Raw genomic sequence first — 24,813 nt, 5'->3', positions numbered from 1 at the left:
TTATATAGGTGTCTCCAAAGGTGTTTGTTGGGTTGGCATAGATTAAGATTAGGATTTGTCACTCCGAGTATCGGAGAGGTATCTCTGGGACCTCTCGGTAATGCACATCATTATAAGCCTTGCAAGCAATGTGACTAATGAGTTAGTTATGGGATGATGCATTATGGAACGAGTAAAGAGACTTGCTGGTAACGAGATTGAACTAGGTATGATGATACCGACGATCGAACCTCGGGCAAGTAACATACCGATGATAAAGGGAATAATGTATGTTGTTATTGTGGTTTGACCGATAAATATCTTCGTAGAATATGTAGGAACCAATATAAGCATCCAGGTTCCACAATTGGTTATTGATTGGAGATGTGCCTCGGTCATGTCTACATAGTTCTCGAACCCGTAGGGTCCGCACGCTTAACGTTCGATGACGATTTGTATTATGAGTTATGTGTTTTGGTGACCGAAGATTGTTCGGAGTCCCAAGTGAGATCGCGGACATGACGAGGAGTCTCGAAATGGTCGAGAGGTAAAGATTGATATATTGGATGATAGTATTCAGACACCGGAATGGTTTCGGAACATTTCGAATATTTATCGGAGTACCGAGGAGTTACCCGAACCCCCCGGGGAAGTAATGGGCCTTCATGGGCCATAGGGGAGAAAGAGAGGGGAGCCCGCAGGGTGGCGCCCCCAAGGGAGTCCGAATTGGACAAGGGGGAGGGGTGCGGCCCCCTTTCCTCTTTCCCTCTCCCTCTCCTTCTCCTTCCCTTTTCCCCTCCGGTGAGAAAGGAAAAAGGGGGGGCGAATCCTGCTAGGAGTGGAGTCCTAGTAGGACTCCCCCCCTTGGCGCGCCCCCTTGGTGGCTGGACTCCTCCTTCCCTCCTTTATATATGGGGGCAAGGGGCACCCCAAAGCACAACAGTTGTTCTCTTAGCCGTGTGCGGGCCCCCCTCCACAGTTTACTCCTCCAGTCATAGCGTCGTAGTGCTTAGGCGAAGCCCTGCGTGGATCACATCACCATCACCGTCACCATGTCGTCATGCTTACGAAACTCTCCCTCGACCCTCTGCTGGATCAAGAGTTCGAGGGACGTCATTGAGCTGAACATGTGTTGAACTCAGAGGTGCCGTACGTTCGGTACTAGATCGGTTGGATTGTGAAGACGTTCGACTACATCAACCGTGTTAACCTAACGCTTCCGCTTTCGGTCTACGAGGGTACATGGACACACTCTCTCCCTCTCGTTGCTATGCATCTCCTAGATAGATCTTGCGTGATCATAGGATTTTTATGAAATTGCATGCTACGTTCCCCAACACTGGTGGGTTGTGCTCCCCTCGGAGCACCCCCGGGCGCTTCTCTGACCCATTGGATGTCTTCTAGTCCAAAAAATCCACAAAAAGTTTCGCTGCGTTTGGACTCCGTTTGGTATTGATTTCCTGTGATGTAAAAAACATGCAAAAAATAGCAACTGGCACTTGGCACTATGTCAATAGGTTAGTACCAAAAAATGATATAAAATGATTGTAAAACATCCAAGAATGATACTATAACAACATGGAACAATAAAAAAATATAGATACTTTGGAGACGTATCAGTGATCCAGGAGTAGATCACTAGACAGCGTTCAAAATTATACTTAGAGAACTAAAGGAAATATTTTCTCGGTTATGGAGATGATAAAGAGTTCATCGTAAAGAGTTACGTCGATGTAAGCTTTGACACCGATTCGGATGACTATGAGTATCAATTTGGATACATATTGAAAGTGGAAGCAATTAGCTAGAGTAGCTCCGTGCAGAGCATTGTAGACATAGAAATTTGCAAAATACATACGGATCTGAATGTGACAGACCCGTTTACTATACTTCTCTCACAAGCAAAACATGATCACATCTTAGTACTCTTTGGGTGTTAATCACATGGTGATGTGAACTAGATTATTTACTCTAGTAAAACTCATCGGGTGTTAGTCACCTGGCGATGTGAACTACGGGTGTTAATCACATGGTGATGTGAACTAGATTATTGACTCTAGTGCAAGTGGGAGACTGAAGGAAATATGCCCTAGAGGCAATAATAAAGTTGTTATTTTATATTTCCTTATTCATGCTAAAGGTTTATTATTCATGCTAGAATTGTATTGATCAAAAACTGAAATACATGTGTGAATACATAAACAAATACCATGTCCCTAGTAAGCCTGTACTAGACTAGCTCGTTGATCAAAGATAGTTAAGGTTTCCTAACCATAGGCATGTGTTTTCATTTGATAATGGGATCACTTCATTAGGAGAATGATGTGATGGACAAGACCCATCTGTTAGCTTAGCATATTGATCGTTCAGTTTATTGCTATTGCTTTCTTAATGTCAAATACATATTCCTTCGACTATGAGATTATGCAACTCTCGGATACCGGAGGAATACCTTTTGTGCTATCAAACATCACAACATAACTGGGTGATCATAAAGATGCTCTATAGGTATCTCTGAAGGTGTTTGTTGAGTTGGCATAGATCGAGATTAGGATTTGTCACTCTGAGTATCATAGAGGTATCTCTGGGCCCTCTTGGTAATACACATCATAAGAAGCCTTGCAAGCAAAGTGACTAAGTAGTTAGTTACAAGATGATGTATTACAAAATGAGTAAAGAGACTTGTCAGTAAAGAGATTGAACTAGGTATGAAGATACCGATGATCGAATATCGGGCAAGTAACATACCAATGGACAAAGGGAATTACGTATGTTGTCATAAGGTTCGACCGATAAAGATCTTTGTACAATATGTAGGAACCAATATGGGCATCCAAGTTCTGCTATTGGTTATTAACGGGAGAGGTGTCTCGATCATGTCTACATAATTCTCGAACCCGTAGGCTCCGCACGCTTAACGTTCGTTGACGATATAGTGTTATATGAGTTATATGATTTGGTGACCGGATGTTGTTCGGAGTCCCGGATGAGATCACGGACATGACGAGGAGTCTAGAAATGGTCGAGAGGTAAAGATTGATATATAGGACGATGGTATTCGTACACCGGGAGTGTTTCAGAGTGTACCGGGTAGTCATCGGAGTACCGGAGGGGGCACCGGACACCCCCGAGAGGTTAGTGGGTCTATTGAGCCATTAGAGGGGAGCACACCAGCCCACAAGGGGCTGGCGCACCCCACATGGTAGCCTCCCAAGTGGGGAAAGGAAAGGGGGGATTCGGCCTCCCCCTTCCTTCCCTCTTCCCCCTTTCCTTCCCCCCTCTAACAAATATGGCAGGGGTGGTGCGGCCAAGGGCAGGAGCCGAAGTAATATTCGGACCTACTTGGGGCGCCCCTTGGCCTCTCCCCACTCCCTCCCACCTATATATATGTGGGAGGGGGCGCCTAGCACAAGACAACATTGTCTTAGCCGTGTGCGGCGCCCCCCTCCACCATTTACACCCCGGACATATTTTCGTAGTGCTTAGGTGAAGCCCCGCAGAGATAAATTCGCCATCACCGTCACCACGCCGTAGTGCTGTCGAAACTCATCCACTATCCCGCCATATTGCTGGATCAAGAAGGCGGAGGACGTCACCCAGCTGAACGTGTGCTGAACGCGGAGGTGTCGTACGTTCGGTGCTTGATCGGTTGGAGCGCGAAGAAGTTCGACTAAATCAACTGCGTTAACAAACGCTTCCGCTTACGGTCTACAAGGGTACGTAGACACACTATCCCCTCTCGTTGTTATGCATCTCCATGGATAGATCTTGCGTGTGCATAGAATTTTTTTTGTTTTCCATGCAACGTTTCCCAACAGAGACTATCTCCTTCTTTTTGTCTTCTCCACAACCACCATATTCTATTCCACCTATAGTGCTATATCCATGGCTCACGCTCATGTATTGCGTGAAAGTTGAAAAAGTTTGAAAATACTAAAGTATGAAACAATTGCTTGGCTAAAACCGGGGTTGTGCATGATTAAATACTTTGTGTGATGAACATGGAGCATAGCCAGACTATATGGTTTTGTAGGGATAACTTTATTTGGCCATGTTATTTTGAGAAGACACGAGTGCATCATTAGTATGCTTGAAGTATTATTATTTTTATGTCAATATTAAACTTTTGTTTTGAATCTTATGGATCTAAATGTTGACGCTGCAATAAATAAAATTACATGGATAAATATGTTAGGTAGCATTCCACATCAAAAATTTCGCGATAATTTTTCTTGGACCAGAAGACACACGTAGGAGTTGCAGATGAAGTCAGAGGAGTCCCAAGGCGGCCACAAGCCTTAGGGGCACGCCCTAGGGGGCGCCCTGAGGGCTTGTGGGCCCCTCAGAGTTCCTCCAACCCTAATTCTTGGCCTATAAATTCCCAAATATTCCCAAACGACAAAAGGTGTCCACAAAAATACTTTTTCACCGTCGTAACCTTCTGTACCCGTGAGATCCCATCTTGGGGCCTTTTCCGGCATCCTGCTGGAGGGGGATTCGAGCACGGAGGGCATCTACATCAACTCCATTGCCCTTCCGATGAAGCGTGAGTAGTTTACCATAGACCTATGGGTCCATAGCTAGTAGCTAGATGGCTTATTATCTCTCTTTGATCCTCAATACCATGTTCTCCTCGATGTTCTTGGAGATCTATCCGATGTAATATTGTTTTGCGGTGTGTTTGTCGAGATCCGATGAATTGTGGATTTATGATCAGTTTATCTATGAATATTATTTGAGTCTTCTCTGACTTCTTATATGCATGATTTGATATCTTTGCATTTCTCTTTGAATTATCGATTTGGTTTGGCCAACTAGATTGGTTCTTCGTGCAATGAGAGAGGTGCTTAGTTTTGGGTTCAATCTTGCGGTGTCCTCACCTAGTGACAAAGTAGGGGTAGCGAGGCATGTATTGTATTGTTGCCATCAAGGGTAAAAAGATGGGGTTTTCATCATATTGCTTGAGTTTATCCCTCTACATCATGTCATCTTACTTAAGGCGTTACTCTGAACGTGTGTTGAACTCGGAGGTGTCGTACGTTCGGTACTTGGATCGGTCGGATCGTGAAGACGTATGACTACATCAACCGCGTTGTGCTAACGCTTCTGCTTTCAGTCTACGAGGGTGCGTGGACACACTCTCCCCTCTCGTTGCTATGCATCACCATGTGTAACACCCCCGGTGTCATGCTACAGTGACCTCACACTAATGGTGCCATGTCATCACGTTTAGCTAAGCCAAATTGCCACTTGATAAAAATCAAAGCCATTTTCAAATTTGATATAAAGTTAAATAAATTATTTCTTCAATCCGTAAAACAAAAATGTAGGTTGGGTTACAAATATTCGCTAACTTTTTTTTTCATGTGAGAATAAAAAATTTACAAAATATTAAAATGCCCTTAACCTATTTTAAATTGGACTAGCAGCAAATAATTGACCCATTTTAACAATAAATAATTCTTTAAAATATTTAAAATAATTGAATCCTTGTGGATCACTTTAAAATATTGCAATGTATTTATATGACAAGTTTCATATTTTACAAACTCTATTTGGTGGCTTAACTTAACACGAAATAATAACAAAATTTAAAAACAGAAAATATAAGAAAGGAAAATTTTGAGGGCATTTGAGCAGTCGGCCCATTTAGCATTAGAGGCTGGCCCAGTCCACCCCCAGCATCTTCAACCTAGCGCTACAGGGAGGCAGGGGAGGCGTGGCAGCCATCCATGGCCGCGCCTGGAGGCGTGGAGGCCATCCAGCCCCCCAACCCCCCTACTAGCAGACCCCGTGGCCACCTCCGAAACCCTAGACCGCCACATCCGTCTTCCCCTCGATCCCCTCGATCCCCCGTCTTCCCCATCCCCTTTTGCTCGATCTGAAACTCGAGGACTCGCGCGGTGACCGTTCTCATCGCCGTCGTTGCCGCGGCCACCGTTGTATCCTTCGCTCTGGAGTACGTCCATGAAGTCTACCACGATCGACATCATCCATTCTGCATGTCACATCAAGCCGGGGAGCCGCGTAGCCAACATCGTCTTCGTCTTCTTCGTCGGGCCGCCGCCTTCTCGCTGTCGATCCGCACCATCCTGAATGTCCCCGGCCTCCCCGACCACGTCCCCGGCTCCGTGGTGAGCTCCTCCCTTGCATCCCCCTTATCCCCCCTCGATTTAGTCGCCGTATGCCGCTGTCACTGCCGCGTCCGAAGTTTTCTGTGTGTGTGCGCTCGTCGCGCTCCGCCGAGTCCTGGCCGCCCCGGGGCATTCCCTCGCCGCGCCCCATGTGCGCTTGCCACACCCTGGCCGCGCTCGCGCCGCCCGTTCACTTGCTGCTGCTGCCGCCTTGCACGCAGCTCCTGCTCCTGTCGCCGCCGTTGCTCGCTACTGCTACCACCGCTGCTCCCTGCCTGCGCCCTTTTCCTGCAGCGCCCGCCCCGCTCGTCCCGCTGGCACCGGCGCTGCCCTCCGTCGGCGCCGCCCTCCGCCGGAGCCGCCCCGTTGCCGGCCGGCCACTGCCCCCCTGCGCCTGACCATGGCCGCCGGCCCTCCTCTGCGAGGCCGTGCGTACTGCCCGGCCAGGAGGCCGGTTGGCCACTGCCACCTAGGCCCTGCCAAAAAAAGAGAGAGGTAAAAAAACAGAGGTTATAAATAATAAATTAATTAATTAGTTGATTAGTAATTTAATTAGTTAACTTAATTAACTAAAACCTAATTAGTCTAAAACAAACTGTTAACTTAAGTCTACTAGATAATGACGGTGGGGTCCCACCCCCTGTTGACCAGTCAAAGTTTGACTGGTCAACTGGGACCCCGTGGACCCACATGTCATTCTATGGTGCACTTCTGTGTACACAGATTTGGGTGCACCTAGCATTTTCCCATTTATTTTCGAATTACAAGTAAATCCAGAAATTTTGAAAATCATTTAAAACTTTGAAAAATCATATAAAATAATCTGTAACTCGGATGAAAAAACTTTGTACATGAAAGTTGCTCAGAACGACGAGACAAACCCGGATACACAGCTCGTTCGTCTGCCACGCATCCCTAGCATAGCGAACACGCGACTTTCCCCCTCCGGTTCATCTGTCCGAAAACGCGAAACACCGGGGATATTTTCCCGGATGTTTTCCCCCTTCACCGGTACCACCTCATACCGTGTTAGGGCACCCCTAGCACCGCTACTTGTCATGTCATGCATCGCTATGCATATGTTTGCTTGATATTTATTGTTTCTTCCCCCTCTTCTCTCGCTAGACACCGAGACCCGACGCCGCTGCTACCCAGTACGACTACGGTGTTGACGACCCCTCTCTCTTGCCAGAGCAACCAGGCAAGCCCCCCCTTTGATCACCAGATATCGCCTATTCTTCTCTCTACTTCTTGTATTAGAGTAGTGTAGCATGCTACTGATTTCCGTTAATCCTATCCTGATGCATAGCCTGTCCTTACTACTACTGTTGTTACCTTTACCTGCAATCCTAATGCTTAGTATAGGATGCTAGTTTATCATCAGTGGCCCTACATTTTTGTCCGTCTGCCATGCTATACTATCAGGCCGTGATCATTCGGGAGGTGATCACGGGTATATACTATATACTTTATACATGATTCATGTGATGACTAAAGTCGGGTTGGCTCGAGGAGTACCCGTGGTTGATTCACGAATTGGGGGCTGGAAGGACATACTTTCCCGACGGCCCTCTATGTGGATCTTTGTGGCGAAGCGACAGGGCAGGTTGAGACCACCTAGGAGAGAGAGAGGTGGGCCTGGCCCTGGTCGGCGTTCGCGTTATTTCAAGATAACACGTTTAACGAGATCTTGGTATTTGATCTGAGTCTGGTCACTGGCCTATACGCACTAACCATCTACGCGGGGACAGTTATGGGCACTCGACGTCGTGGTATCAGCCGAAGCCTTCGTGACGTCAGCGACTGAGCGGCGCGCGCCGGTTGGACCGTAAGCCTGCCTCTTGTATTAAGGGGGCTTAGGTCTGCTCCCGGCCGCGTACGCAACGTGCAGGTGTGCAATGGGCGATGGGCCCAGACCCCTGCGCCATAGGATTTAGACCGGCGTGCTGACCTCTCTGTTGTGCCTAGGTAGGGCTGCGACGTGTTGATCTTCCGAGGCCGGGCATGACCCAGAAAAGTGTGTCCGGACAAAGGGGATCGAGCGTGTTGGGAAATGTGGTGCACCCCTGTAGGGAAGTTATCTATTCGAATAGCCGTGATCTTCGGTAACAGGACGACTTGGAGTTGTATCTTGACCTTATGACAACTAGAACCGGATACTTAATAAAACACACCCTTCCAAGTGCCAGATACAACCAATGATCGCTCTCTCACAGGGCGACGAGGGGAGGATCATCGGTTAGGATTATGCTATGCGATGCTACTTGGTGAACTTACCATCTACTCTCTTCTTCTACTGCAAGATGGAGGTTACCAGAAGCGTAGTCTTCGAAAGGACTAGCTATCCCCCCTTATTCCGGCATTCTGCAGTTCAGTCCATCTATGATACCCTTTTTCCATTCGATACCATTGCATACATATGTAGTGTAGCTCCTTGCTTGTGAGTACTTTGGATGAGTACTCACGGTTTCTTTGCTTCTCCTTTTCCCCTTTCCTATACCCGATTGCTGCGACCAGGCGTTGGAGCCCAGGATCCAGACGCCACTGTCGATGACAACAACTACTACTCGGGAGGTGCCTACTACTACGTGCAGTCCGCTGACGACGACCAGGAGTAGTTTAGGAGGATCCCAGGCAGGAGGCCTACGCCTCTTTCGATCTGTATCCTGTTTTGTGCTAGCCTTCTTAAGGCAAAACTTGTTTAACTTATGTCTTGTACTCAGATATTGTTGCTTCCGCTGACTTGTCTATGATCGAGCTCTTGTATTCGAGGCCCTCCGAGGCCCCTGGCTTGTAATATGATGCTTGTATGACTTATTTTTTTTGTAGAGTTGTGTTGTGATATCTTCCGCGAGTCCCTGATCTTTATCGTACACGTTTGCGTGTATGATTAGTGTACAATTGAATCGGGGGCGTCACAAGTTGGTATCAGAGCCGACTGCCTGTAGGAATCCCCTTCCACACTCCTTGGCCGAAGTCGAGTCTAGACATTACAAAACTTTTTACTAACATGGTTGTGTCTTACGGGCCCACGTCGCCATTTGGGTGGTATTAGGATCTTTTATTCCTCATCTATACTCTGGGAATCTGAACTCTCTTCTATTTGGGTTAAAATATTTTTCTACTTCTAACTCTAGGTTCTCGTAATTACTTCCTTCCGGAGAGCCCCTTATTATAGATGATCGCCTGCTACACCAGAAGATTCAGAAGATACTCTCTGAAGTTATCCCGAGAACTTGTGCTCATTGCGTTTGCAATTCCCTTCCACCGTCAACCCCTATAGATAACTACATGCACTTGCCATTCTTACCTTAGTCCCCAGTTGCTCTTGTTATTACAGATACCCCGAAATACTCGTTGTTGTTCCGAGAATCCTTGTGCCTACTGCCTTGCAGTTCCTTGTCACCTGAATACACCTACAAATTAATCCTCACACACACCGAGGATTTGTTTCTCCCCAGTTGTTCATGTGTTTCACCAAGGTCTTCGAAATACTATTCGATCTTTCGAAAATCCTCAGCAGCTTATTGCTCTTGAAATTCTTGCTTGCTTGCATTATGGTTAATCCCATAAGTATAGTATTCTTATTAACATCCTTTGTCACTATCATCTTGAGCCCATCGATTCAATAATTACGAATGCTCACAATCCTCAACCAAATCCTAGAATTCATCCTTCTGGCTCAGGCGTCATTTTAAACATGAGCTGGATCTCAACCAATCGAATTGCCATCGATTGTACCCCTAAGGCTATTCAACTTATCCATCCCTAATCATAGCATTGCTTCTGATCCCTTGTCTTGGAATTCATAATTCCTTGGCATTTGAGCTTTGAGTTAGTCAGTTGTTTCTATAATCTGGTCTCCTTGCGTTCTTTCTTCTTCTGGTTGAGTACCGACACTCACGTCAGATCCATTATGGACCACCAGAGCCTTTGTTGGATTTTGTCCGACACCGCCGTCCTTCATATTCATTAAACTTGTGAGCCTTCCATCGGATACATAATGCCTTTGGTAGAGTATACTCTTTCCTTTTATCAACCATGCTCTGCTCCCGAGCTTGAGTTATTTGCTCGTGAAGTTTGTGGTATATGTTTCTACGATGCCCCGATGGGTTGAACCTATGCCTTCCTTAATCTGTGTGAACCCGAAAGGTTTCACGGGTCATACTTATCTGGTATTGCACTAGGTAAAACTTTCAACAACTAATGTCATTTTCAAAAAAACGAGAGGTGAATGGAAGGTTATACATTGAAGAAGTGAGAGTCGACATTGAACTTTGTGTTCATGCCCATGGACATGATGTATATCCTATCATGGAAGCTTCTTGTAATATTAACTATTCCCTTGATATAATATCATTTGGTATCTGTGAATTGACCCTTTGCAATCGTGGTTCCGACCAAATTTTCTCCTTGATTCCATATTCGGGGACAAGTTAAAGCACTTGTCTTTTGCATACAATACACCTCTGCAACCTCTATTATGATCTACCTTCGAGTATTACCCCGTGGTACCTCGATAATATCACAGAACCAAATTACTTCTTATGAGTTCTTCTTCAAGTATTAATTCTCACCGGTTCCAATTTTCCCCGGGTTCTGAGCTGTTAGACACCCAAGGACACCGATAGTGAATCGAGTCTGTACTCTTATTCAATAACTCTAAGTAATTTTCGTTGCTTATGAGTTTAATAATCCTTCAAGTCATTCCTAGCCCGATTGGCTATATAATTATCGTGCTGCTCTTAACTGTGCTACCTGGTCCTTCTTCCCGAAGCACAATTTTCGACGATGAGCTAAGCTTACGTTGATTTTCCTCATCATATCATTTTGCCATGAACAACAAACTTGATTTCGAGTTGTGTCGTACCCATGGTTCCAATAACCTTTCGCTTCATCATTCCTTTGACTTGATGTCGTCGCTGGTTGATTACATCTTCATGAAATCTCTCGACAAATGTGTCGTGATCATCATCAACATTCTGAGCTCTTCCAGGATATCAATCAGATTCATGATGTGAAATACCGTCCTTGCCCCTCGATGATTTGTGTTATCGTCGTAAACATTCTTGCCTTCCCCAACACAAACTTGTTCATGTTTTGTGTTGTACCTTAATTTCCTTGCTATCTACCTTAGTTTATGTTCTACCTTCCAGTATTACCATCTTTTATGACAAGGATGTTGTGAGAATTGCTCCACCTTTTAAGAATTCTCGATATAGTAATACTTCTCGCCATCTCCGTTCATTTCTTGGTCCCCGTGTTGTTTCTAACTGGAATACCGACAACTGAACTATGATGTGTGAATTCAAAACTTCTAGCAACTCCATTGCTTTGAAGTGAATGGTCGATAGCTTCAATCTAAGTCTTTTGGTTATTGAATCACCATTCTAACACTGATCATGCTACCTAAGCCCATATTTTGAGTGCACCTGTCAACCAATAATTAATTGTGTATGTTTTCCTGAGCATACATCATTATATCATTCGATCGAACAAATGATTATTTCCTTGTTCACATAATTGTGGAAATCCATCTTTTTGGAATTCTCGATGAATGGTCGCAGAGTCCATCATCCACATCCTCATCTTCTCCTTGGTTAATGATGAACTATTGTTTCGGAACTTGCTTCCATAGTTCATTTCTTGGGAATCTTACTATGTCATCTCCTCAACTTGTGTTGCACCTTTTGTTCTCAGACATCCTGAGTCTGAGGTATCTAGACACCAATCAGATCTGAATCTCAGTCAGATATGATGGTTGGAACATATATCCACGAGTTATAACGTTGGTCTTATATGACCCGGTAAGGTGATGTCATGCCTAGCACACCTGATTGGAGGACTATTGTTATAGTTTCCTTTTTAGCAAGGTTATCCATTCTTCCATGAGGAAATTGTAAAACTTATTCTAAAATTTGTTCCTGATGGATCCTTCGTGCATCCAAATTCCGAACCTTAATTTATGCCCATGTCAATGCTATCTCGAAGCATGTCTGTGGTAATCCGATTTTCAAAAAGAGCATTTGTAGCACAATGCTAAATTTTCTTTATCATTTATCCTAACACCGTTGTATGTATAATATCTTGAGATTCCTCCCCCCTTACCTAAATGGTTTTCTACTTTCTATCCTGTCATGGATATCATGCTCCACTTGTCCTTGGGAAGGATATACCCCTGAAATATGTGTTTAAACACATTTTCCTTTCCATTGTTCTGTTTAATCTGATAATCATATCTTCCTTTCCATTGGTTGGTTTAACGTTGCTTGTGATCTATAAGATCTAAGCATTAATATTCTCCTGCTTATGTAAACATCTCGGTGTACAATCCTATCAGCAAGACCCTTTTACTATTGTTGATGACATTGCGGTAGCCATCGATGGACGAGAACTTTGCCTATTGGTCTGCCTCGTGCAACGAGCAGGAAAATAGTTCTCTTCGCCCCTCGCCCTTGATACCGATGTTGTTGCCGACATAACTGACAGTCTCTTCTCTGACGTGCCTTCTATCATGATTGTGCAAGATGACAACGCCCTCCTTTCTTTTAACCCACATGGTGGGCCCATAACCCATAGTTCCAAAGGATCGAAACCTGACTCTCCTATAACCCTCGGTTTCCAAAAGTATTCCTCGTGCGTCGCCTCGTATGTAATTAACGAGCCACCTTCCAAAGCTCAGCAATTCTGGTATCAGACACAATACTAAATCCCATTGCTCTAAACCCTTTCACACTCTGTTTCAGGCAACGGACGATTGCCTATCCACTTGAAAATTCTTGCTGCACGTTCTTACCTTGCTCTCGATGCGTTTTATTTTTTTTAACTCGAGAGATACTCATGTGTTCAATCATGGGATAACCCCAGATGATTACCTCCTATAGCATTATATCGTTGCCATGCTGCCCCTTACCTATTAGTAAGTACGATGGAATTCCCGAAGAAAGGCTGCCAACTTCATCATGAAGACCTGAAGCGGAGAAATGAAGACATCAACGTAATGGATCAACCTCTTCGAGAAGAGCAAGCCAGACCGAGAAGACTTGCTAGATTCGTTACCAAACCTTTCCCCCTTTCACTACCTCTTAAATCTCGGGACAAGATTTCTTATAGTGGAGGAGATTTGTAACACCCCCGATGTCATGCTACAGTGACCTCACACTAATGGTGCCATGTCATCATGTTTAACTAAGCCAAATTGCCACTTGATAAAAAACAAAGCCATTTTCAAATTTGATATAAAGTTAAATAAATTATTTCTTCAATCCGTAAAACAAAAATGTAGGTTGGGTTACAAATATTCGCTAATTTTTTTTTTCATGTGAGAATAAAGATTTTACAAAATATTAAAATGCCCTTAACCTATTTTAAATTGGACTAGCAGCAAATAATTGACCCATTTTAACAATAAATAATTCTTTATAATATTTAAAATAATTGAAACCTTGTGGATCACTTCAAAATATTGCAATGTATTTATATGACAAGTTTCGTATTTTACAAACTCTATTTGGTGGCTTAACTTAACACGAAACAATAACAAAATTTAAAAACAGAAAATATAAGAAAGGAAAATTTTGAGGGCATTTGAGCACTCGGCCCATTTAGCATTAGAGGCTGGCCCAGTCCACCCCCAGCCTCTTCAACCTAGCGCTACAGGGAGGCAGGGGAGGCGTGGCAGCCATCCATGGCCGCGCCTGGAGGCGTGGAGGCCATCCAGCCCCCCAACCCCCCTACAAGCGGACCCCGTGGCCACCTCCGAAACACTAGACCGCCACATCCATCTTCCCCTCGATCCCCCGTCTTCCCCATCCCCTTTTGCTCGATCTGAAACTCGAGGACTCGCGCGGTGACCGTGCTCATCGCCGTCATTGCCGCGGCCACCGTTGTCTCCTTCGCTCGGGAGTACGCCCACGAAGTCTACCACGGTCGACATCATCCATTCTGCACGTCGCATCAAGCCAGGGAGCCACGTAGCTGACATCGTCTTCGTCTTCTTCGTCGGGCCGCCGCCTTCTTGCCGTCGATCCGCACCATCCTGACTGTCCCCGGCCTCCCCGACCACGTCCCCGGCTCCGTGGTGAGCTCCTCCCCTGCATCCCCCTTATCCTCCCTCGATTTAGTCGCCGTATGCCGCTGTCACTGCCGCGCCCGAAGTTTTCTGTGTGTGTGCGCTCGTCGGGCTCCGCCGAGTCCTGGCCGCCCCGGGGGCATTCCCTCGCCGCGCCCCATGTGCGCTTGTCGCGCCCTGGCCGCGCTCGCGCCGCCCGTTCACTTGCTGCTGCTACCGCCTTGCACGCAGCTCCTGCTCCTGTCGCCGCCGTTGCTCGCTACTGCTACCACCGCTGCTCCCTGCCTGCGCCCTTTTCCTGCAGCGCCTGCCCCGCTCGTCCCGCTGGCACCGGCGCTGCCCTCCGCCGGCGCCGCCCTCCGCCGGAGCCGCCCCGTTGCCGGCCGGCCCCTGCCCCCCTGCGCCTGACCGTGGCCGCTGGCCCTCCTCTGCGAGGTCGTGCGTAGTGCCTGGCCAGGAGGCCGGTTGGCCACCGCCACCTGGGCCTGCCAAAAAAAGAGAGAGGTAAAAAACAGAGGATATAAATAATAAATAATAAATTAATTAATTAGTTGATTAGTAATTTAATTAGTTAACTTAATTAACTAAAACCTAATTAGTCTAAAACAGACTGTTAACTTAAGTCTACTAGACAATGACGGTGGGGTCCCACCCCTGTTGGCCAGTCAAAGTTTGACTGGTCAACTGGGACCCCGTGGACCCACATGTCATTCTATGGTGCACTTCTGTGTACACAGATCTGGGTGCACCTAGCATTTTCCCATTTATTTTCGAATTACAAGTAAATCCAGAAAATTTGAAAATCGTTTAAAACTTTGGAAAATCATATAAAATCCGTAACTCGGATGAAAAAACGCTGTACATGAAAGTTGCTCAGAACGACGAGACGAACCCGGATACGCAGCACGTTCGTCCGCCACACATCCCTAGCATAGCAAACACGCAACTTTCCTCCTCCGGTTCATCTGTCCAAAAACGCGAAACACTGGGGATATTTTCCCGGATATTTCCCCCCTTCACCAGTACCACCTTATACCGCGTTAGAGCACCCCTAGCACCGCTACTTGTCATGTCATGCATCCCTATGCATCCGTTTGCTTGATATTTATTGTTTCTTCCCCCTCTTCTCTCGCTAGACACCGAGACCCGACGCCGCTGCTACCCAGTACGACTACGGTGGTGACGACCCCTCTCCCTTGCCAGAGCAACCAGGCAAGCTCCCCCTTTGATCACCAGATATCGCCTACTCTTCTCTCTACTTCTTGTATTAGAGTAGTGTAGCATGTTACTGCTTTCCGTTAATCCTGTCCTTATGCATAGCCTGTCCTTGCTACTACTGTTGTTACCTTTACCTGCAATCCTAATGCTTATTATAGGATGCTAGTTTATCATCAGTGGCCCTACATTCTTGTCCGTCTGCCATGCTATACTATCGGGCTGTGATCACTCGGGAGGTGATCACGAGTATATACTATATACTTTATACATGATTCATGTGATGACTAAAGTCGGGTTGGCTCGAGGAGTACCCGTGGTTGATTCACGAATTGGGGGCTGGAAGGACATACTTTTCCGACGGCCCTCTGTGTGGATCTTTGTGGCGAAGCGACAGGGCAGGTTGAGACCACCTAGGAGAGAGGTGGGCCTGGCCCTGGTCGGCGTTCGCGGTTATTTCAAGATAACACGTTTAACAAGATCTTGGTATTTGATCTGAGTCTGGCCACTGGCCTATACGCACTAACCATCTACGCGGGGACAGTTATGGGCACTCGACGTCGTGGTATCAGCCGAAGCCTTCGTGACGTCAGCGACTGAGCGGCGCGCGCCGGGTTGGACTGTAACGCCTGCTCTTGTATAAGGGAGGCTAGGTCTGCTCACCGGCCGCGTACGCAACATGCAGGTGTGCAATGGGCGATGGGCCCAGACCCCTGCGCCATAGGATTTAGACCGACGTGCTGACCTCTCTGTTGTGCCTAGGTAGGGCTGCGACGTGTTGATCTTCCGAGGCCGAGCATGACCCAGTAAAGTGTGTCCGGACAAAGGGGATCGAGCGTGTTGGGAAATGTGGTGCACCCCTGCAGGGAAGTTAATCTATTCGAATAGCCGTGATCTTCGGTAACAGGACGACTTGGAGTTGTACCTTGACCTTATGACAACTAGAATCGGATACTTAATAAAATACACCCTTCCAAGTGCCAGATACAACCGGTGATCGCTCTCTCACAGGGCGACGAGGGGAGGATCATCGGTTAGGATTATGCTATGCGATACTACTTGGTGAACTTACCATCTACTCTCTTCTTCTACTGCAAGATGGAGGTTACCAGAAGCGTAGTCTTCGAAAGGACTAGCTATCCCCCCTTATTCCGGCATTCTGCAGTTCAGTCCATCTATGATACCCTTTTTCCATTCGATACCATTGCATACATATGTAGTGTAGCTCCTTGCTTGTGAGTACTTTGGATGAGTACTCACGGTTTCTTTGCTTCTCCTTTTCCCCTTTCCTATACCCGATTGCTGCGACTATATACTTTATACATGATTCATGTGATGACTAAAGTCGGGTTGGCTCGAGGAGTACCCGTGGTTGATTCACGAATTGGGGGCTGGAAGGACATACTTTTCCGACGGCCCTCTGTGTGGATCTTTGTGGCGAAGCGACAGGGCAGGTTGAGACCACCTAGGAGAGAGGTGGGCCTGGCCCTGGTCGGCGTTCGCGGTTATTTCAAGATAACACGTTTAACAAGATCTTGGTATTTGATCTGAGTCTGGCCACTGGCCTATACGCACTAACCATCTACGCGGGGACAGTTATGGGCACTCGACGTCGTGGTATCAGCCGAAGCCTTCGTGACGTCAGCGACTGAGCGGCGCGCGCCGGGTTGGACTGTAACGCCTGCTCTAGGCTAGGTCTGCTCACCGGCCGCGTACGCAACATGCAGGTGTGCAAATGGGCGATGGGCCCAGACCCCTGCGCCATAGGATTTAGACCGACGTGCTGACCTCTCTGTTGTGCCTAGGTAGGGCTGCGACGTGTTGATCTTCCGAGGCCGAGCATGACCCAGTAAAGTGTGTCCGGACAAAGGGGATCGAGCGTGTTGGGAAATGTGGTGCACCCCTGCAGGGAAGTTAATCTATTCGAATAGCCGTGATCTTCGGTAACAGGACGACTTGGAGTTGTACCTTGACCTTATGACAACTAGAATCGGATACTTAATAAAATACACCCTTCCAAGTGCCAGATACAACCGGTGATCGCTCTCTCACAGGGCGACGAGGGGAGGATCATCGGTTAGGATTTATGTTATGCGATACTACTTGGTGAACTTACCATCTACTCTCTTCTTCTGCTGCAAGATGGAGGTTACCAAAAGCATAGTCTTCGAAGGACTAGCTATCCCCCCTTATTCCGGCATTCTGCAGTTCAGTCCACTATGATACCCTTTTCCATTTGATACCATTGCATACATATGTAGTGTAGCTCCTTGCTTGCGAGTACTTTGGATGATTACTCATGGCTACTTTGCTTCTCATTTTCCCCTTTCCTATACCGATTGCTGCGACCAGACATTGGAGCCTAGGAGCCAGACGCCACTGTCGATGATGACTACTACTACTCGGGAGGTGCCTACTACTACCTGCAGTCCGCTGACGACGACCAGGAGTAGTTTAGGAGGATCCCGGGCAGGAGGCATGCGCCTCTTTCGGTCTGTATCCCAGTTTGTGCTAGCCTTCTTAAGGAAAACTTGTTTAACTTATGTCTGTACTCGGATATTGTTGCTTCCGCTGACTTGTCTATGATCGAGCTCTTGTATTCGAGCCCTCGAGGCCCCTGGCTTGTAATATGATGCTTGTATGACTTATTTTATTTATAGAGTTGTGTTGTGATATCTTCCCGTGAGTCCCTGATCTTGATCGTACACGTTTACGTGTATGATTAGTGTACGATTGAATCGGGGGCGTCACAGGGGCGTCACACCATGATCCTGAGTGTGCGTAGGAACTTTTTTGAAATTACTACATTCCCCAACATGCCCGGCTTGGATCCGGGCGGGTTGCATGCGCCGAGCCAATTCGATGATGTCGGTGCAGATGTCCAGCTCAGGCTCTGATCCGCCGATCTTGCCAATGAAACGTGGATTCCCCGAAGGGGACCTGGTACCCGTAGTCGATTGAGTCGGCCTCGGGGCCCCAGCCAGCGTCGTCGATGTAGAGCTTGCTGCAGCGACTCTTGGTCACCCTGCCAACAGTGTATCCCTTGATCCCTGGGGAAGAGCCCTTCGAGAACTCGAAACCACCATGCGCCGGCCCCACGGTGGGCGCTAACTGTCGTGGTTTTGTCACGGCAGATGTCCTAGTGAAAGGACTTAAGCGTGAAGCCATGACAATGGTGTTTAACTTGTCGGGGTTGAGCGGGATGAGATACGAGTTTACCCAGGTTTGGCCCCTCGAGATTGAGGTAAAATCCTACGTCATGCTTTGTGTTGTATTGCTTGAGTATCGATTACAAGGGAGCGGATTCGCTTGACCTAGCTATCGATTGATTGTAACATGTCTAGTCTATACTAGGGACTCGCTTTTATATACAGGTCGAGGCCGTCGGTTTACAAGAGTCCGGGTCGGGTCATGCTTCGTGACCGACCCTAGTTCTAAGTCTCCTTGCCTTCCACGGCAAGTCGCCTTTCGGCGGCTTACACTTCTGGGCCACGCACCGTCTTCTGGCCTTGGGCTCAATCTGGCCCATCTTGTAAGTCGCCTCTTCAGCCGTGTATCTTTATCTCGGCTTGCCTGAGGCTCGTCGTCTGGAGGTGCCCGAGGCTTAACCCAGGCCTTACTGGCGGGTTATAATCGCGGGTTTACATCCACAACTGCATCCGACAACTTTGAGCCTCTTGATGGTACCGGTGGTGACGGTGGAACGCATCCTCTGCCCCCTCCGCCGATGTTTTTGACCTTGGATCCTTTCTCTGTGCTATCCATCTTTTGTAGAGAAGGAGGAAAAAGAGCTAGGACTCAGGACTTTTGTATTCGTGGCAAGTTCTATGCGCTAGAGCAGAAGGTGAGGATGCATGTGAAATAGATTTACTGACTCCCCGCCTTTTTATAGGGTGATCAAAGACGAGGGGTTGCCCGCCACGGGGAACAAATCGCCAATTCCCAATGTGTTATGCAGTTTATGTGCGTAAAAATCAAGTGTGTATTGATGATATCACTAAAAAACCATAAGGCTGGTCACAATGGACAGGAACTTAGGAGTAACATCACACACTCCAATGCAACTTTGCTTATGTGGCACATATTTAATGAAGAGAGAGGTGCTTGTGGTAACTAGCTAAGTTACCGGAACATCACACACTCCAAGAAACAATGAGTCTATGACCTAAGAAATACATTGTTGCATGACACTACATACATGTTCCTACCCACTATGGAGGTAGTAACATAGTCTAGGGAAGTGTGTAGGTTACTAGCTTATGTTCCTGCCCATTGTGACCAGCCTAAGCGGCTCTGGGCCACGATGTCCCTCATAATGACTGTGGATTAGATAGTTTGACTCTGCCACGGGAGGTGACGCTTCAAAGGCTGTTGGGTTCTTTTTTTGACCTGGTCAAAGCCTTCGTGGCGAAGCTAAAGAGAAAAATGTATACTTCGACCTCGCTAAATGGTTAAGTGCACCGAGGAAGGAGGTCTTGTTAAAAGAACCCCCGTTATCGGATTCGCGATTGTGAAAGCCAAGAAGACCTTGCAGCAGAGCATGACCTCGGAATTGGAAGCCGACGTGAAGGATGGAACTCGACTACGAAGTTGAAGACTCAAGACTGTGAACCTACCCCAACGGGGATATCCAATGACCTCCGCTTGAAGACTAGTTCGAGGGCTACTGACGGTGTCCCGGATTAGGGGGTGCGCATCACGTCGGCCCATCATTCATGGGCTCGGCCGAGGACCCACCAGTGGTTGAACGGGTCCTGGCTAGGCCGATACCCTCACCGTCATCCAAATGAAGATCTCCTGAAGACTTGGGGTGCACTTCACGATGTATCTAAAGGATCAACATGCTTTATCCCTAATTGCAACCAACCCTTTGTAAACCCTAGATACCCACCACATCTATATAAGTCGTAGGGTTTAGACTGTAGAGACACATTCGCCAAGTTTAGAGCTTAGAACATCTTCATAAGATCCCGAGGTAGATCAATATGTGCTTTGTACCCCATCACAATAATATATAAGAAGCATGACATAGGTTTTACCTCATCAAAAGGGACCGAACCTGGGTAAAACATCATCTCCCTACTTTCCCTATTACCATCTAGCTCAGATCACCAAGCTTGGGACCCTCTACCCGAGATCTGTCGTTTTTAGCGCGAACAATGTGATCGAGGCGGTGGAGACGATGGAAGAGGGAGGTGATGAACTTTGGGAAGCAGGTGGCGAGCTCGATCCATGCTAGTGGGTGGATTTCTGCTATTGAATTCAATATGCGGGCATGTACAGAAGATACCAAAGCAATGTGTCCCACTACACACAATACACGCCCTAGCTATGTTTGACTATGGTATAACTACACTTCAAATCAACGCACCATCGTAATTTGTTTTCCGTCCTTGCTGTGTCACCGAGACGATGAATGTCGTATAAAGAAGAGTGAATTCCATATTTAACCCCCCCCCCCCCGCCCTACATTGATATCTTTTATGCTAGTTACCCTATTAACAATCTTCATCTGAATTATTCCATTTAGCAAAAATTGTATCAAATTTTACCACCTTGAAAGTATTTTAGGTGTGTATAGCATCTCTAGTGGTTCTTTTACTCGACAAAGTGCCGATGAAAGTCATGTCTAGTATAGTGCAGCACCCGAAAAGCAAATGCGGTGAAGAAGAATGAGGTGGAAGCAATGAACAAGGACCACCGTATCCCAAGAAAAAACTCATCATCGAAGTAAAGCAGTGTGTACATACACTATGAGAAATTAAAAAAAAAGTCCCACCAAGTCAATGTCTAGCCCGGGTGAGGGAAAGAAATGTCAGGAGAAAAATTGCGACTTGGGTCGCCATGTATACCAGATGGTACAATTGATAGACGGGTGATTGTGGTAAAAACTCATATATTTTTTGCTAAATGTGATAAGAACGAGTAAATATTTAGATGTGTCTTAGTTGTTGCACATTTAAGTGACTTAATTAGCACAAAAAGAAAAAGAAAACATCCACACACGAATCTCCAACTAAGATCAATGACACACGACTTAGATGTGCAATACTTATGGCACATCTAGATGTGCTTTAACAAAACTGTTAGATGTGCCATACGTATTGCACATCTAAGTCCTATGTCATTGATCTTACGTCGAGATTCGTGTGGATATTTTTCTTTTTCTTTTTTCTTTTCTCTTTATGCTTGATTCACTCACTTAGATGTGTAATAACTAAAGCACATATAGATGTGCCCTAGACATACCTTAATTTAAATGAAAATCTATTAAACTGAGTAATTTACGTAAATATGTAGTAGTAGTAGGGGATAAAAACTGTATTTCACAACTTAAAGAATGGGTAATGGGTAACAATTAAATACTGACAATTCTGTAAACACTGCACGAATGCACAGTCTAACATTGCCTGCATATCTATGAGGTCCATATACAGTATACTACTGGAATCTGCATATACAATATCATGAAGTCTACCAAGTACGGAGTACCAAGTTTATCAAAAAAAAAAGTCTACCAAGTACCAACACATCCACTCTGTCGCATCAGCTCGACCAGCGCCCATGTCACGTGCTGCCGGCGGCGCTGATCTTCACGTCCGGATTCCGCACCGTCTTGAGCCACATCCCGGCGAGCACCCTCGACGACAGGCTCCAGACGACGTCTGGCCGCCGCCGCTGCTGCCTCACCCTCGCTGCCTGCGACGATGGCGGCGTCTGCGCCCTCTTGGCGGCGCGACCCGGCCCGTGCGCGAGCGTCCACTGCATCGCCGTCAGCTTCTGCCGCTCGGCGCGCCAGCTCGCGCTTCCGCCGACTCCCGACAAGCACCTCGTCTGCACTCCGCCCACGTGCAGGCTCCTCACCTTGAACCTCCCCCCGCTGAGCCCCGCCGCGCCCAGCATCCGCGCCGACTGGACGACGGCGATCATCGGCGCGCCCACCGCCTCGTAGCGCCGGGACGGGTCACGCAGCTGGATGGCCGCCACCAGCGTGACGCGGCCGTCCGAGCCGCCACGGGACTCGGACCACTCGTCGGACGGCACCAGTGCGTCGAACACGTTCGCGTCCCCCGCAGCCGGCGCTACCTCGAACGGCGGCTCCTCGTCGGCCATCTCGGCCTGGATCATGAGCGCGTCCACCGCCATGGCCTCGAGCTTCTGTAACGAGAATGCGAGTACCTCGTCCAACGTCTCCGGATCGTTTCCCGCGCTCCAGATGCCGGTGGCGACGCGCTCCATCCGGCCCTCGGACAAGGCGGTGGCGAGCTTCCGGACGAGCCTGACCGACCGCGCCGCGCTTGAGCTCGCGCCGCCCTCGGTCCGCCTACCGCCGATGACCGCCTCCGCGATGCCCTCGAAACCCACTTGCTCGGGCGTCTTTCCGGTAAGGCTTTCCATGCGCCCTAGCGACGCCACCTTGTCCCGGACCTCGTCGGGTCTTCCCGCCGCCGCCATTTTCTGGAGCACGTCGAATCCAGTAGCGGCCATGGCACTTGGCAGCACGAAAGGCCTCGACACCTGCATGGCGAGCACCGGGGACACGTCTCTGCTTGCAAGCGGCACGTTGTACGGGTTCATCGACACCAAGAACCCGCCGTCACGCGTTTGCACCGCCGGGCCAAGGCTCTGTCCCAAGTCCGGCACCACGGGCGACTTCTTCTGCGACTCGCTTGATCTTGGTGTCATCGGCTGCTTCAGCTTCCTGAACTTGTCGTCGTCCACTGCCTCGAGCTTCCTAAGGAACTCAACGGTCACCATCTCTTCATCGGCATCGAGGCGCGGCTGCTCACCGGCTCCCCCCGGCGACTTCTTGCCGCCGCTCGCCATCAGCGCCTCGATGGCCTCGATCTGCTCGCCAATGGAGTCGAGCTCGCGTAGCACGTCGCGCTGGTCCTGGAAGTGGACGACCTCTTTGACCGTCTCGACGCCCTTGTCGACCACTTCGTACTCCGGGATGGCGTAGTCGACGTCGCCAGCGCCAGCGCCACTTGCGGTGGAGAGCTCGTCGTCGTCGGGACGCTTGTCGATGTTGAGCCTGTCTACCAGCTGCCTGTAAGCTCTCATGGAAGGCGAGATGGCTCCGTCGGACGTTGAAAGCTTGGGCGTCGTACTGGCGACGCTGAACGAGTTCTTGTTGTGAACCCTCGCACGGGAGGGGGACACGGACACGTCCCTCGACGATCTCCCCGCGGCTTGCGTGTAGAGACGGAGCCCCGCGTCTTCCATGAGCTGGAACCCCAGCTTGAGCAGGAGCTCGCCACCGGTGGCCTTGCCGGCGAGCCCGAACGCCCTGTCGAACCACCGGACGCGGCGTCCCTCGGAGCTCTTCTGGAGGGAGTCGAGCACGAGCGAGCTCACGTCGACGGTGTACGTACCCAGACGGATGTCCGGCACCTCGACGGGGACGACGGACACAACGAACCGGCGAGGCTCGAGCTTGAGGGGTTTCCCGGTGCCCGGGCCGCCGGTGAAGTAGAGGTTGCATTTGACGAAGAGCGTCTCGTCGAACTCCGCGGTGCCATCGTGCGACACCCGGGCCGGCATGGTCTGCATCGCTCCGTCCTTGGTCTCGGCCTTGCGGACGGAGACGGCGAGGCGGAGGCCGTCCATGGAGGCCGGCACGCCGCGCACGGCGGCCACCTCGATGGAGAAGAGGCACCCGGCGCGGCGCTTCCCGATGCGCGAGAGCGCGCGCACAGGCTTCCAGCTGCTCCACGCCGACGGCTTCCCCTTAGCGCTGCCACTCCCCTCGAATTCTCTGCTTCTCGACTCCACGGACGTGGTGTCGTCGGCCCGCACCGGCAGAGGCCTGGAGCGCGGCCCGAGCCACGACGACAGCGAGAGACGGCGCGACGAGCGCGCCCTCCGGCCCTCCCGCCCAACCCCATCCATGATGCGCGGTCCATCGTCGCCGGACCGCGCGATGGCGAGCGACGCGGTGCGGCGGTGGATGGCGTTGGGCCGGTCGAGGTAGTCGCTGAGCCCGCCGCCGCCTCCCAGTCCGGCCATGTGAGCGCACGCTGCACGTACCCGCTCTCCTCCTCGGCCAGCCTATCCACAACTCCGCGCACACCTTGCCAAGCTTTTCTCGAGCTGGACCATGATCCCGTGGCTGTTGAACCGTGGACCGCCATAGATATAGCTTTCGACGACCCCTCCGCGCTGCCGTCGTGTACCGCGTTGGCGCCAAGGAAGCTGAGGTTGAACCGTATAACCCGGGAAGCCAACCTGCCAGCCAATCAAACCGCCGCCCTAATCGCGCACCGTCGCCCCGTCGGACGGCCACGATCCGTCCGCACGTCGTTGGTCCGATCCACGGCTCAGGAAGCTCCCGCCCTGCTAGGACTTGTCAGCGCTCAAGAGGACGAACGAAACGGCGGAATCGTAGCCACGGGATTTGGTTATGGATCTCGT

General features: G+C 48.9%; 1 protein-coding gene across 1 annotated transcript; it reads right to left on the bottom strand.

The window, feature by feature from the left end:
* Nucleotides 1-21,705: 21,705 nt before the first annotated feature.
* On the bottom strand, nucleotides 21,706-24,586 carry LOC125512407 (protein PLASTID MOVEMENT IMPAIRED 1-like). Its single transcript, XM_048677506.1, has one exon. It carries the CDS (start codon nucleotides 24,406-24,408, stop codon nucleotides 21,967-21,969), a length of 2,442 nt encoding a protein of 813 aa, XP_048533463.1. The 5' UTR covers nucleotides 24,409-24,586; the 3' UTR covers nucleotides 21,706-21,966.
* Between the last annotated feature and the right edge of the window lie 227 nt (nucleotides 24,587-24,813).

This window comes from Triticum urartu, chromosome 1, assembly GCF_003073215.2.
Source record: "Triticum urartu cultivar G1812 chromosome 1, Tu2.1, whole genome shotgun sequence".
Taxonomy (NCBI): Eukaryota; Viridiplantae; Streptophyta; class Magnoliopsida; order Poales; family Poaceae; genus Triticum; species Triticum urartu.
Note: the sequence above shows the minus strand (reverse complement) of the source record. Positions and strands in the feature narration are given on the sequence as shown.